General features: G+C 44.4%; 1 protein-coding gene across 1 annotated transcript in view; it reads right to left on the bottom strand.

The window, feature by feature from the left end:
- Positions 1-12,491, bottom strand: part of eif2ak3 (eukaryotic translation initiation factor 2-alpha kinase 3) — a 30,253-nt gene extending 17,762 nt beyond the window's left edge. Inside the window, exons 1-2 of the mRNA XM_034563104.1 lie at positions 11,894-12,491; positions 2,187-2,316 (exon numbers count right to left, since the gene is read on the bottom strand). Coding sequence (XP_034418995.1) covers positions 2,187-2,316; positions 11,894-12,201 — 438 coding nt within the window. The 5' untranslated portion in view covers positions 12,202-12,491. The remainder of the gene's footprint in view (positions 1-2,186; positions 2,317-11,893) is intronic.
- Between the last annotated feature and the right edge of the window lie 387 nt (positions 12,492-12,878).

The raw sequence follows: 12,878 nt of genomic DNA, 5'->3' as shown, positions 1-12,878 counted from the left end.
TTTTAATTAAGTCCTTGTTTGTTTTTATAAAAGGAAAATCAAATCACGTAAGCGCCTTCTGTTTTGTCAAAATCATAGAGATTGTTAAGATGGGGGGCGAGGGGAGTCACATTAACAGTATAGGAAAACAAACATTTGTGGCGAAAAACACTTAAGAAAAAACGCAGAGCTTTCGGCTCAACAAAATGTTATTTTTGAGCTCTTCATGTGAATTATAAAACAAGCGAAAGACTTTCATCAGATCATAGAGAATCATGTTCTCCTTTCACTGACAGTAAAATCTGCAGTTCACATATAACGAGTGTGATCTCTTGTAATTCAGTGGAACAGGGTGCAACTTTGTTATTCAAGGTCAAACTTACTTTCTGATGCATCCAGTGGAGAAGCTACACTGCGCTCTCTCAGTATGTGTACACTTTCAGTGCTTCGAGGAACCTTTAGGGGTTCTCCAAAAGTATAACCCCAGAGGACACCAGAAAAAAATTAATTCGTATATTCTCTTATCTCAAATATGCAGACTTTTCAGGCTGATTGGCTTGAGAACACTGGAGAATCGATCCACCCACTTGTATGGGAGGTTTTTCAACACTCGAATAAGATTCTTCTAGGGCTGTACGGAATAGTTCAAAGCTCATTCTTAAAGTTGACATTTAAATTCTGATTTCATAATGTTTAATGTCTATTTATTCTGTTTGAACCTAGTATTTATGCAGTTATAGGCTACACTAATATTATTGGCTCCAGACTCCAGTCCAAAAGTAAAAATAAATCCATTCCCAAAATGTACAACATGTTTTATCTAACGGGATATACTGCTTCAATCCGTGGTTCCTCTCCTACTTGCCGAACATAAAGGGAGGCTCACACCTGTATTAACGAGGCAAGTAGCAGCACCATAAATTACATTTATAGTTTGTTATAGAGTCCCCTCCTAAAGCACAACCAGTCATCCTGGGATCTATTTATATATCCACAATTTGTTTTTCAGGGGAATGACGTCATAAAATATTACGACAGATTCAAAAGGTTCAAAAACCCTCAAAATAAGCTTTCAATGTAAACATTGACATTGGATATTATATCACTCTATAGGGAGAAACCCTGAAGTTGATATATTTATATTGTTGTCGATTCTGAAACAGAATATTTTGTTCTTTCATTTCATACACTGTTTTCTTTTGATCATTCATCTTTAATTTCATTTGTACATCCCAGAGGTGACCTGGGAATCAAACCGTCTGGGTTGGTTATTCTGCGTTAACCACCGCGGACTGATTCCAAATAATCAAAAAGGCCCACATGTCAAAAGGTGTTAAATGTCATGAACTGGTTCTAGATCGCTTTGTTATTGTAGACTAATGAAGCAGAAGCGTACTTATACGACAGAGCCACAGAGTTCATTACACACAAACATGCCGTACAAGCACGAGCGGACCAACATTAAACTGATCTCAGCCGCCACCCAGACACTTGTTAGTATCCAAGGCTTTTTCCCTGAGGCGAAACTCTCACACAGAGCGAGTCCACATCAAAGTGAACCACGAGCACGTCTCTAGTATGCATCTCAGAGAGCAGCGCTCTGGGCTACACTTCACTTTCAGCATGTCGGTGTGGGCGGTTTAAGCTTCTGTACATGTGCAGACGAGGGTCTTGCTGTGCTTGTATGTGTAAACCACCACAGTCAACAAAGAGGCTAATCCTCCAGGCAAACCACTTCTCAGATTTATGTGGGCGTATGTACAGTATATCTGCTATGTATGTGTGTACATGAGATGAATGTAAGCAACAGCAACCCTTGGCTGACTGTTCAAAGTGCACTGAGTTCAATTGTTGGTGTTACTGTCTACATAAAGACAGCCAGGAGGCACAGTATTTGTTTTGAGGCATAGACTGCAACCATAACCTCACACTGACAATGTCAAGACTGTGGAAATTGTCTTTTTCATCTTCCGGTATGTCTTAATCAGCTGGACGGTGTCTGTTCAACCTGTCTCTGGGGTTGTAGGAGGTATTTATCCATAGTCAGTACATTGCTTCACTACTGTGCCCGTATACCTGTCTGCTTCTCCAAGATACACACCGACTATGGATACAAATTAACTTATTTGTTATGGTGGGAAAAAAAGGGGCAATACATCTAGATCTTTATTGCTTTGACATTCACATAACACAAAAGGTTGGTCTACCTCAGGTTTGCTGAGGCTGGACGACACAAGGCACCCTGATGCGACATCGAGGTCCCACTGCTTCCTGCCCTGGTTGTGAGGGTCCAGAGCAGAGATCCGCCCGTCCAGGGTACTGATGATCACAAGAGACCTGGGGAAAGAATGCAGAGACTTCAGCACACCCCATAAGTATCGGTGGACACATATTTCTGCCCTGTTGTCTCACTGAGGGTGTATTTTAGTGCAATCAAAAGGCAAGACAAGAAGGGGCTAAGAATTGTGAAGTGGTGGTGCAGATGTTGTCTTTCCTCTTCTCGTCCTCAACGTTTAGCAAGCAGGGTGACCTTCAACTGCAGCCAACAGCACACCTGTGCCATGACAACCCCCATCCTGTCAGCCAGTCGGGGTGACACGTTGATTAAAGATGGGACCTGAGGATTATCAAACCCGACCAGCCGGCATCCCACACATGGCAACTTTTTTCCATAAAACATACAGTACGAACGCGTGAAAGTCTCAGCGGTTGGTGAACCACAGCAGAAATTCAAAGCATCATATACGGCTGAAACGCTAAAGAGACGTGGGCTACGAAGACTGAAAACTCTGCTGATGGAGCTGGAGGTGAGTAAAATTTGTGAAGAATAATAGATGGCTGAACTAGATTAATAAAGCCATCCTCAACCACAGCACATCATGCTATATTTCCATTTGCTCAGTTTTCAACGTGAACTGTCCGAGCCTAAAAAGGGATGTAGTCCCACAGAGCAAAGCCCACTTAAACCCTGTGGGACTGAATTTTGATTAGTCTCGAAATCAAAACGACAAAGCGATGCTGGCTCAATTATTTGCTTTTTAAAACCAGTGGACCTTTGGTGCACCTCAGGTACAGAAAGATCACACGGATGACGCTCTGAGACAGATGGTAACAGCGACTGTTAATAGCACACAGGGGGATTTTCTCTGGCTTAAAACGGTTATTACTGCCATAAAATTAGTCTAACTTACATGGAAAACCGCAAAGAAATGTTTTATGCGTCAGCGAAGACCGTCTTTTAGTCAGAGTCCGTGGATTCCTTCAGTGGCCTTTCTGATTAAGTCTTGGCTCTCTTCTGGGCTCTTCAAGCAGGACATTTGTGTTTGCAAATATTGGCTTGGCGGCCCCACAATGACATGCTCAGAGAACAACCACATCAGTGCTGTGACGGAAACAACAAAACCTTGTATTTAAAATCACTTTCACAGGTCTTTGTTGCGAGTACGCACAACGTGGATGACATGTTTGATATGACAAAAAAGAAGAAGTTCATTGCCAAAAATTACATTGATTGCTCAAAAGATATTTTCATACTGAATTCTGTTATTACAAAATAAAGCAGAAGTGTGCGCCTCATATTTCATTCAGAGGAATTGTTGGCAGAGACACAGTGAGAAGCTAAAAATAAGATGGAGGGGGGAGAATAAGACGCAGTGGATGAAAAAGAGTTTCCCCTTAGATGATGTATGGCCTATGGATATCTCACCGCACCAGTGCGCTTTACCCCGAGAGACGATTGTTTAAGTTACTGTTACTTGAAGAGGGGGTTTTCTTCATCAGTACTATGAATGCTTCAAGTTGTTTTCCGTTTCATGTGCCCACACAGCAATATTTGTTAAAGGTTCTCCAAGCTGAAAAAAAACAAAACATTCCAAGTGAGTTGAATGGTTTGAGACATCCAGCCCCACCCTTCGCCCAACTCTTAAGGGTTCTGCCGCATTGCTTGTCAATCATGTCCTGGGCTCTGGCGGGGGCCACCTCCTGACTATTGATTTGTATCTGTCTTGAGGAGATGCTGTCAATGGGGCTTTTAGCTTTATTTAAAAACACACATACACACGCACACACACACTGAGCGCCCACTGCTTCACATCCACCCAGCTGGGATCCAACCAGCTTCCCTCTGTTGGCCACTGGGGCATATGTTTTTTTTTTTTTTTAACCGCTTCCCTTGAGGGCACCTAAACAGCAGTTGCTGAGGGAAGACACGCTGTTACACTTCCACATCTTAGACAAAAATAAAAACGTGGACACCATCCTTTATCTTTGTTTATGTGCACTGTGAGAGTTGTTAAGTAAGTATTTACACCAGCTGTGCGATACATCATTTAGGCTGAGCAGGTGAATTGATACGGACTAGCTATAATCCCTTATTGATCCGAGCTATCGAACACTCTTCCGTCTTGAAGGGGAAAGAGGGTTTTCAAGAATGTTTCAGCCCGAGGACAACTAAGAAATAGATTGTTTCAGAGCGGGCAAATCAATTTCAGGAAGCTTTCTCTTACGTTTCGCTGCAGAGACTGACACATTCACAGGGAGTTACACTTCACTGCTCTGGACCGGCTACTTGTTTTGGATCTAGAAGTTTGCATAAAAATGCAAATAGGATCACTTAACAATAATGAGCCATGTGTCTTTCAGCCTCATCAAAGCCAAGATTATCTCCCCAAATCTGCTCGAAGCATTATCAGCCTCGCCACTCGCACTGAAGTGTAGAGCTCTGAGAAAAACATTGTTTTTCCTCTCAGCCACCAATGAGAACAGAGCGCTAAAGCCCGCTCTCATCCTCTCGATTGGCTGTGAGACCCTGCCAAAAATATTAGGCTGATTGGTTGTTGCTAAGCAGTCGGCTCTCTGAGAGGGTGGAAGCTTTTGGCGGCCTTTGCTCGGCTGGCCCCGCCCCCTCCGAGTGATGCTGTGAATGCGAAAGTGAGGGAGAAGAAGTCAGCGAGAGCATCGGGTTCAACATTACAGATGGAAAGAGAGTGAGGAGGAGATAGAAGAATCTCATTGTGAGAGGGAGATCAAAGGATTTTGTGGACTCTTTGTACTCCAGATAAAGGATAAGAAGGAGAAGAGAAGGGGGATGGGGATGGGGGCGGGGGGGCACTTAACTCTACAACTTAAGGTATCATGATGGTAATGGAGAAAACGAGCAGTGGAGGGGGGAAGGGGGGGGGGGGGGGTAGTAGCTATTAAAATAGTACTAAACCGAACAATAAAAACAACTCAAACAAAACAAACAGCCCTACTGTATCATTTAGAACTTGGGGCAATTTATTTTCTACGCCTGGGCCCCGAGACACCGCTGCTCTGCTCGCCACCAAAAGGCATAACACGTAGCCTGTGGGGCCGCTGCCGACTGCGACGGATGCGGGTTTACGAGGACACTGAAGAAGACATTGGAATGGAGAAAAAAAGAGCGAGAAAGGGAGGAGAGTGGCGAGGCTGCCAACTGACTGAGGGTTGTTAGCGTCCTTGCCTGTAATGCTGTCAAAGTGTCATAATAGTGCAGACTGCTTCTTCAAATCACAAAGCGTATGGTGGAGCAGGGAGCCAATTAGCCTCCCTTTCACCAGACTCTCTGCTCCTCAGAGACACTCAGTCTGCACACACACACACACACTGTCGAAACCGGGCTGCTGGTAAACACACTCCATTGAAAGAAGCAACCAGGATGTTTACACAGGCCAAGTCTCCAAGGAGCGGGAGCCGACGAGCCAAACCAATCGCAACAGCCCCTCAGCTGCCCGGCAGCCAATGGCTGCGCTGTTTTTTTCCTCTACGACGAGCCAATGGGTGGACAGCTCTCCAGACTCCGAGCCAATTGCGGGGCAGACGTGTCTGTAACCATGCAACAGCGAGCAGCCTGGATGCACGCTGGAGTGTGGAGCTCGGCTACCACGCAGCCACAGAGAAGCAGAACAAAAATATGAGAGCATGGGGAGCACGTGGGGAGAAAAGTTATGGATGCAGCTCTGAGCTGGCCGCACCCAGCACCAGCAGCTGCAACTGCAGAAAGGGAGTGGGTGGGGTGGGGGCATTCCTTTAAACTGTGCACATTAAGTTTCATTCAGCATCAGAATAACTCAAGTTCCATCACACATATGTAAAGAAAAACACCACGAGTGGCCCGGTTGCAGAGAGAACCACTGAAGTCAAATATGAAATAAGTTTTCAAATCTTTCAGATTAGTGTTTCAATTGTGGTAATCCCATAATGTGATTCAGGATATTAGACAAATGGGCCTGCAGGCAGTTTGCACAACACAGCATGAAACCAGAACCTCTTTGGCAAACATGAATATGCTCCCATGTTCCTAACAATGCCTTATATAAGTGAACACCAGACAAAATGTCTAAGACTTAAATTAAGTGCACCTAATAATCCAAGATGACATACTGCCTGTAACACCTGCTCTTACACACGGACACAGGAATATATATAACGGTCCTCCAAACCCGTCAAATACAAAAAGATCACTTTTTTTGTCACAGTAGCTGAAGCCATACTAATGAGGAATGAGGATGTGCAGTGTGCTTTAAAAAACGACCTCACATCCACCAGGGTCACTGCAGCAGACCACCGCAGCAGAGAGCAAAGGGTGTGGTTTAAAAAAAAACACAAGTCGCATAAAAACACACACACCATTAAAAAGCGTTGCTATCACCCTCTCTCGCTCTGTCTCTCTCCTCCTGCATAAGTGCGCTCCCCTCTCCAACCCGAATCATCTCACATGTGGTAAAATCCAAACTCTATGGCGCCACACTCCTGCCAGCTGATTGGCTGGGCTACAGCTCTGATCCGAGGATCTGATTCGTTGTTGCTAAGCAGTGAGGAGCCACCGAGAGTGAAAACAAGGCAGCATGGCCCTGCTAACCAGCAGCTAACTCCTTGTTTTCACCCCTCCCTCCCTCTCAGAGTATCCCACCTTTTTGCCTCTGCCCCACCCATACTGCAGTGCTGCAGGATGGGTCCTGCCGACTTACCGAAATAGCCACTGACCTAATAAACTCATTCCTCTTGATAACGAAACCAGTTTTGTTATTTATAAAGAACAGGTTACTACTTCTGTCACTACACACGGTTATGAAACAACCTGCAAGGGTAGTCAGAAAGTCGGTGACAAAGACACTAAAGATGATCACATCCCAACATTAGCGACCACAGGTGACATTTTGGGCAACACTAAACAATAACTGAATTATTACAGAGAGCAATACAATGAGAAATAGTTGAATAAGACAAAGAAATGGTACTAGAGCTGGATAAAAACATGGTTACATAAAGCAAAGACAATGAGGATGAAATAGGTTAAAAGAGATGATATAAGCTTTGTTTGAAGTGACAGCGAGTGTATCAACTGCAGTTAAACATGCAGACCAGAAGAACTAGGCTCAAAGTGTGCAATTAAAAATTCCCAGAGGGAGTTCAATCATTTTCATCTTGAACTGTTATTTTGGGGACAGTTTCTATTTATAAAACCCACAATGTTACATAAAGTGGACTACTAAATAAAGTTAGAAAAAAAAAAACTAAAAAAGGAAATGAACCCCTCTTCCCCCCAAAAGAAAAAATATATATATTTCCCTCCCTTTACCTAACTATAGATAGACCCATGTGGCCAACTCAAATTCAGAGCACTAGCCCGTCTCTCAGACGCAATTGGCCGACAAGTCACCCGGCTCGGCGGATTGGCTGTTGCTAAGCAGTAGGCTGGTGGGATCCAGCCGGCATGCACGGCGGCCCAGAAGAGCTGTTGCCGCTACAGGGCCCTGAGGGGGGTGTGGGGTGCGGGTGGAGGGGAGGACAGAGGGCGGGGGGGGGCTGCTTGGCAGTGGGGGTAGCAGGTTCAAACAAAGCTGCTGTCCTCTCGCTCCTCTCACCTCGGAGTGCTCTCTAAGGTGCTGGAGGCCCCTCGATGGAGCGCTCGCTGGCGGAGGCATCAAACCTGGCAGCGCCGTCACATGTATGATTCACATCCACTCACACAAAAGCTTTCAAACATGTATGCGCACACACACACACACACACACACACACACACACATGCATACATACATATATATACTGTACATGCACCGAGACAGATGTAAACACAAAGTCTCCAGAGCAGAGGTTGTAACGTATAGATGGCGGCGTTAGAAATTCAGGTGACAGCCGTCAGCCGACACAGCTTTTTGTCACAAACTGAACGCCGGATCAAAGCGAACATCTAGAATATTTATAGATTACAGGATACAGGAGCAGAGGGGGGAACAAGGATGAAAAAAAAAAAAACTAAACAAACAACTCCAACTGACAAAAACTTAAAAATTGTTTTCATCTAAACGCAGGCCGTCCGCACAAAATGTTTTCACGAGTCTGTGTTCAAAGTGCTTCACTCCAAAATCTTATTTGGAAGAAATTAAAAGGACGTTTTATTGGAGGCTCTCCAAAACACAAAGAGATCCAGGCGGAGAGAGTTATGATCAACACAGTGACCCTTCCGGGGTGGAATAGGTTGATATGTTGGGCTTTTGTGTCATGGACAAGGTCATAACTCTTGTTCTTTTGATTTGAAATAGTGACTGTAAAGTTGATCGAGGGTGTGTTAACGTTCTTATTATCACCACAGGACCTCGTCTGTTTGACTAGGAAAACAGCAGCAGCTGCAGGTAAAAGACTTAAAAAGGTCACAGAAGCAAATGACGATACATTTTCAAAAGGCTGACCTAATTAATGCTGGACATTAAAAAAAAACGATTACCTCCCAAAAAGTGTTGAATTTTAGTGTTTTACACTAATGTCATAGCTGGGTTTTTTCTCTCAAGTCCAAGTCCAAGTGTTTTCTGATATTTTGGAAGTCTTAAAAAAAAACAATTAGCCCATTTGAAGTGAAACACCCCTAAATCATGTTTTATTTCTTGTGGCATTTTTGTAAAGGTTCAACGGCAATTCTCCTGACAGATGGATGGAAACAGAGTGTGGAGTATAGAGTATATACTCAAGGGGTCACATTAAAAAGGCAACATGCATGTGTGAAGGTAAGGAGAGGAAAAGGAGCAAGTGTGAGATGAGAGAGAGCGAGAGGGAGAGAGGGTAAATATGAGAGCAAGAGACAAATAATAAATGCAAGGGAGAGAGACTTCAACAAAGACATCCAGACGGAGAGACATACAGGATGTGATCGGAGGTCTCAATGTGTTTTGACACGGGTTGAAAAGAAAAACCTTCATTATTATGAGCATTATTTTATTATGAGGTCATTATTATCATCTCAGCAAAATCTGTCATCTTTAACATATGTTGTTGTTTTACAGACAGGCTGTTGAATGAATAATTCACCTGTTCGGTCTTCCTGTATCTGCCTCCCGAGCTACTTTGTAAATTGTTTATCTACTTTGTAAATTGTTTATCTACTTTGTAAATTGTTTATCTTCTACATACATCAGTGTTTACTGTTTGTTACCGTGATGATCGCAAGAGAAGGAAAAGACAAAGCGGGTGATGCAGCCTGTGACAAAACAAAAAACACTGCCTAAACCAACAGAAAGTGAGAGACTCAGGTGGGTTTGCCGTTTGGGGATCGACGTATAGGCACAGAGAGCCAACGGCAGGGTGTGACCACCAGCAGCAGCAGCAGCAGGAGGAGGAACGCTCAGGAGTTTTCCTGCAGCGCAAGAGCAAACTGCTCTGCCAGTTACCTTTCCATTTCATCTTGATACTGGACTAGAGGGCAGGAGTCCTTGCGTTGCCCTCTCAGAGACGTTTTGATATACCCTGATAGGTTTGTGCGGTGGTGCACTGGGCGTGAACGGTGCAGCGGCATACACAAAGACTGTATTCTTGTAAACATCTGGTTTTTTTCCAAGATAACACACACGACAACTAATTACACCTATTCGTCTTGACTTGAGCTCCGTGGGGCCGGCTGCTCGGTGTGCTCAGTAGCTCCCTGTTGTGACAATGCTGGGTTTGTGCGGCATCCCAAATAACAAGAACTAAGGCTTTGGGGGTTGTCAGGAAGCTTTTCTGTGAGGTGCAAGATCAAACTGACTGCAAATGGGGAAATCACGCTGCCTTTTTTATTTTTTAGTATTAAAAAAGGTAAGAAACCGCAAGGAGAAACTTCAACAAAAAAAAGGTGACCGAGGCAGCACATGTATAGAACTACACAGAGAATAATTTAGTGGATGACCTGATGTGCTTCGATGAAGAACATGCAATGGACTAAGAACAAATCTAGAAGCTGGATCAGTCAAAAGTGTCTGTAATGATCCTGGTACAAAAAAGAAAAAAACATGGCAAGAGAAGGAACATCATGAAGAACACACTGCACCAAACATCTAAGGTGGGCGTCAAAACCTGCTGTTTACCAGGGAAGACTCAATCAATTGCCCTACCCACTGCACCTAAGTACTGCATCTCTCTTTGGGCGGCAGCAGCAGCAGCAGGTCTGACGGGGGTTTGGTAAACCTGTAATCTGTGTGAAGCCGTAAACTTTTGACTGACAGGATCCTGTTTTTTGTTCTCCCCCTCAGCTGAGCGGCATGCCTTTGCATAACAGACATTACATATGAACATGCCACTTGTCATGTTGGATTTGTGTTCTTGGCACCCGAGTGGTGGGGAAACCATCCCATGCTTTTTCCATTCATAACAACTGATTTAGGTCAAAGTCCAAGACACATTCTCCAAGTAGGATGATGCCATCAATCTTAAGCTTCTCCACTTGGCAATTTCTACTTTGTTCAATAACAAGACAGAATCTCACCATGTGAAAGTTAAAACCATTTAAGATATATGTATTCTTTATTCTGCAGAACCACTTTGTCACGTACTTTAAAAAGTCACACATTTTAATTTCCCTTTTTCTGGTAAAAGAAAATTACTTACTTTACTTGTTCTCATCTAAGACGCAGCCTATCTGCTGACAGCAGGAGATAAGCGGTGGATTCTGAGTGGACTCCGTCTCTGTTGCCAAGTGATTGAGGACGTCCCCTTCACGTGAAGGGATATCGGGATGATAACAAACGGAAAAGGCTAAATTAACTCAACGGTGCGAACTGACCCGTGAGCGCGGGGGAGAGATACAAATCTGATCAACTGCGAGTTTGAACTTTTCAAAACGTGTGTTGGACTCAACCGGCCGCAGAGCGCAGAGACATTCGGGGACAGTTAGATGACAGCGTTGCTTGCATTTCCGGTTTAACGTGCACGCACGGTATCGACACGAGTTCCAGCGAGAACGGAATCACAACCCAGACGAGTCGGTTCAATACATCTCATTTTCGTCAAACTTTGGTGGCTACCGATACAGGCAGCCGTCAGCGCGCAGGGACACGCATATTATGTAATTCCTAAAAAGACTGACTTTGAACAACACACGGTGACGTGTACACAAAACAACCACGTTTCATTCCTCGGAATTAGCTAGTTCCAGTTGACCGACTATCGCTTTTTCACGCGATTTTTCCCTCCGAACTTTACTCGAAACATCATCCGACACGAAGTCGCACTCCCTCGTGAACGGTGTTTTTGTCTAATGTTTTATTCGATGGCAACTCTTATGATTTCTGTCATGAGAATGTATCCCAAAAATACGGGGGGCTGGGATAACACGCCATAAAACGTAGGAGTCGTTGGGGGGCGAGAGAGACACAAACGCAACCACAACAAGTTGTAAGTGCAGTGCCGAGGCGGAGGAATACTTAACATGTGTCAACGCGCGAGACTGTCAGTTAGCTTGCTTAACAGCTCAAATGCGATTGTTTTAGCTAGCTAACCTAGCTGGTTAAAGAAAAATAGTGAGTTTTCATATTTTCCATTTTGTTTGTCATGATGAGATGTGTCCACATTTAGTTCGTTAAACAGTATTACTCACAGTTACACTTACTAATACAACATATAAATAAAAAAATGAATGTTGTTACCTTGTCGGTTGGACATTTCCGTTACTTTCCCCGAATGATTCGTCGGCCTCCCCCGCCGACCCGTTCTCGTCATCCTCCACCGTAACGTCAGCTACAATGACCGGGGAGCCGACGTTCTCCAAGCCCCGCTCCATGACTCTTGTACCATCTTCCTCCGAGGTCGAACCTGAACCCCGGGCGACGGACTGCGGCTCCCTCCCGATAGCTGAGCAATGAGCCTGCGTGGTCCCGAATCCAGTGAGCGCTTTCAGCAACAGCAGGAGCACCAGGGAAATGCTCACGTTTCCAAAGTGAAGCCCCCTTTCCATTTGTAAGACTGGCACATTAGTGAAGTATGAGATTTACATGCCACTGTTCTTGTAAATCTTAACATAAAAAAGTTAAAGTGCAAAAAAAACAGTGGAAGTACAAAAGAAAATGCCGTTGTGTCTTGCAAAACGCCCTTTCAAATCTGTTCTTTAAGTAAACATAAACAGCCACTGGGACACCATGTTATTCCCTTTATACTTGACTCAAGACGTGCCTTGGTAACGCTAAGTTCCGCCTTGTTTCTACACTAGGATTGGACAATAAAATCCCTACGTTCGTTAAAGTGTCATCCAGCCGCTTCTCATTGCGCCGTTTGCTGTCAATCACGCATACTCGCATACTAAGCAGAATACGATTGCAACAGAGAGCTGTCAATCAAGAAGGCGGGCTCAGAATGTTCCAGCCCCCCCAAACAGTGCGGCTTATTGGCTCAGGGCATGTTTGTCAAAACGGCGCAAGCGCACTTGGCGGCTGGCTGACAACGGGAGCAAAAGGTGACGCAAAAAAATCCCCGATGGCGAATCCTGTGGCAGGCCTATGATTGGTGGGATGTGTCGTCCTTCCGTCCAATGAGAGAGACGAAGCTGTTAAGCAACAACGCCATTGGTCAATATTTACCCTCGCAGACTAGATGTTAGCACAACATTCGATATTTCAGCTGTCATTCAAGAGTAGT

The sequence above is a fragment of the Cyclopterus lumpus genome, chromosome 22 (genome assembly GCF_009769545.1).
Source record: "Cyclopterus lumpus isolate fCycLum1 chromosome 22, fCycLum1.pri, whole genome shotgun sequence".
Taxonomy (NCBI): domain Eukaryota; kingdom Metazoa; phylum Chordata; class Actinopteri; order Perciformes; family Cyclopteridae; genus Cyclopterus; species Cyclopterus lumpus.
This window is presented reverse-complemented; position numbering and strand designations above follow the sequence as displayed.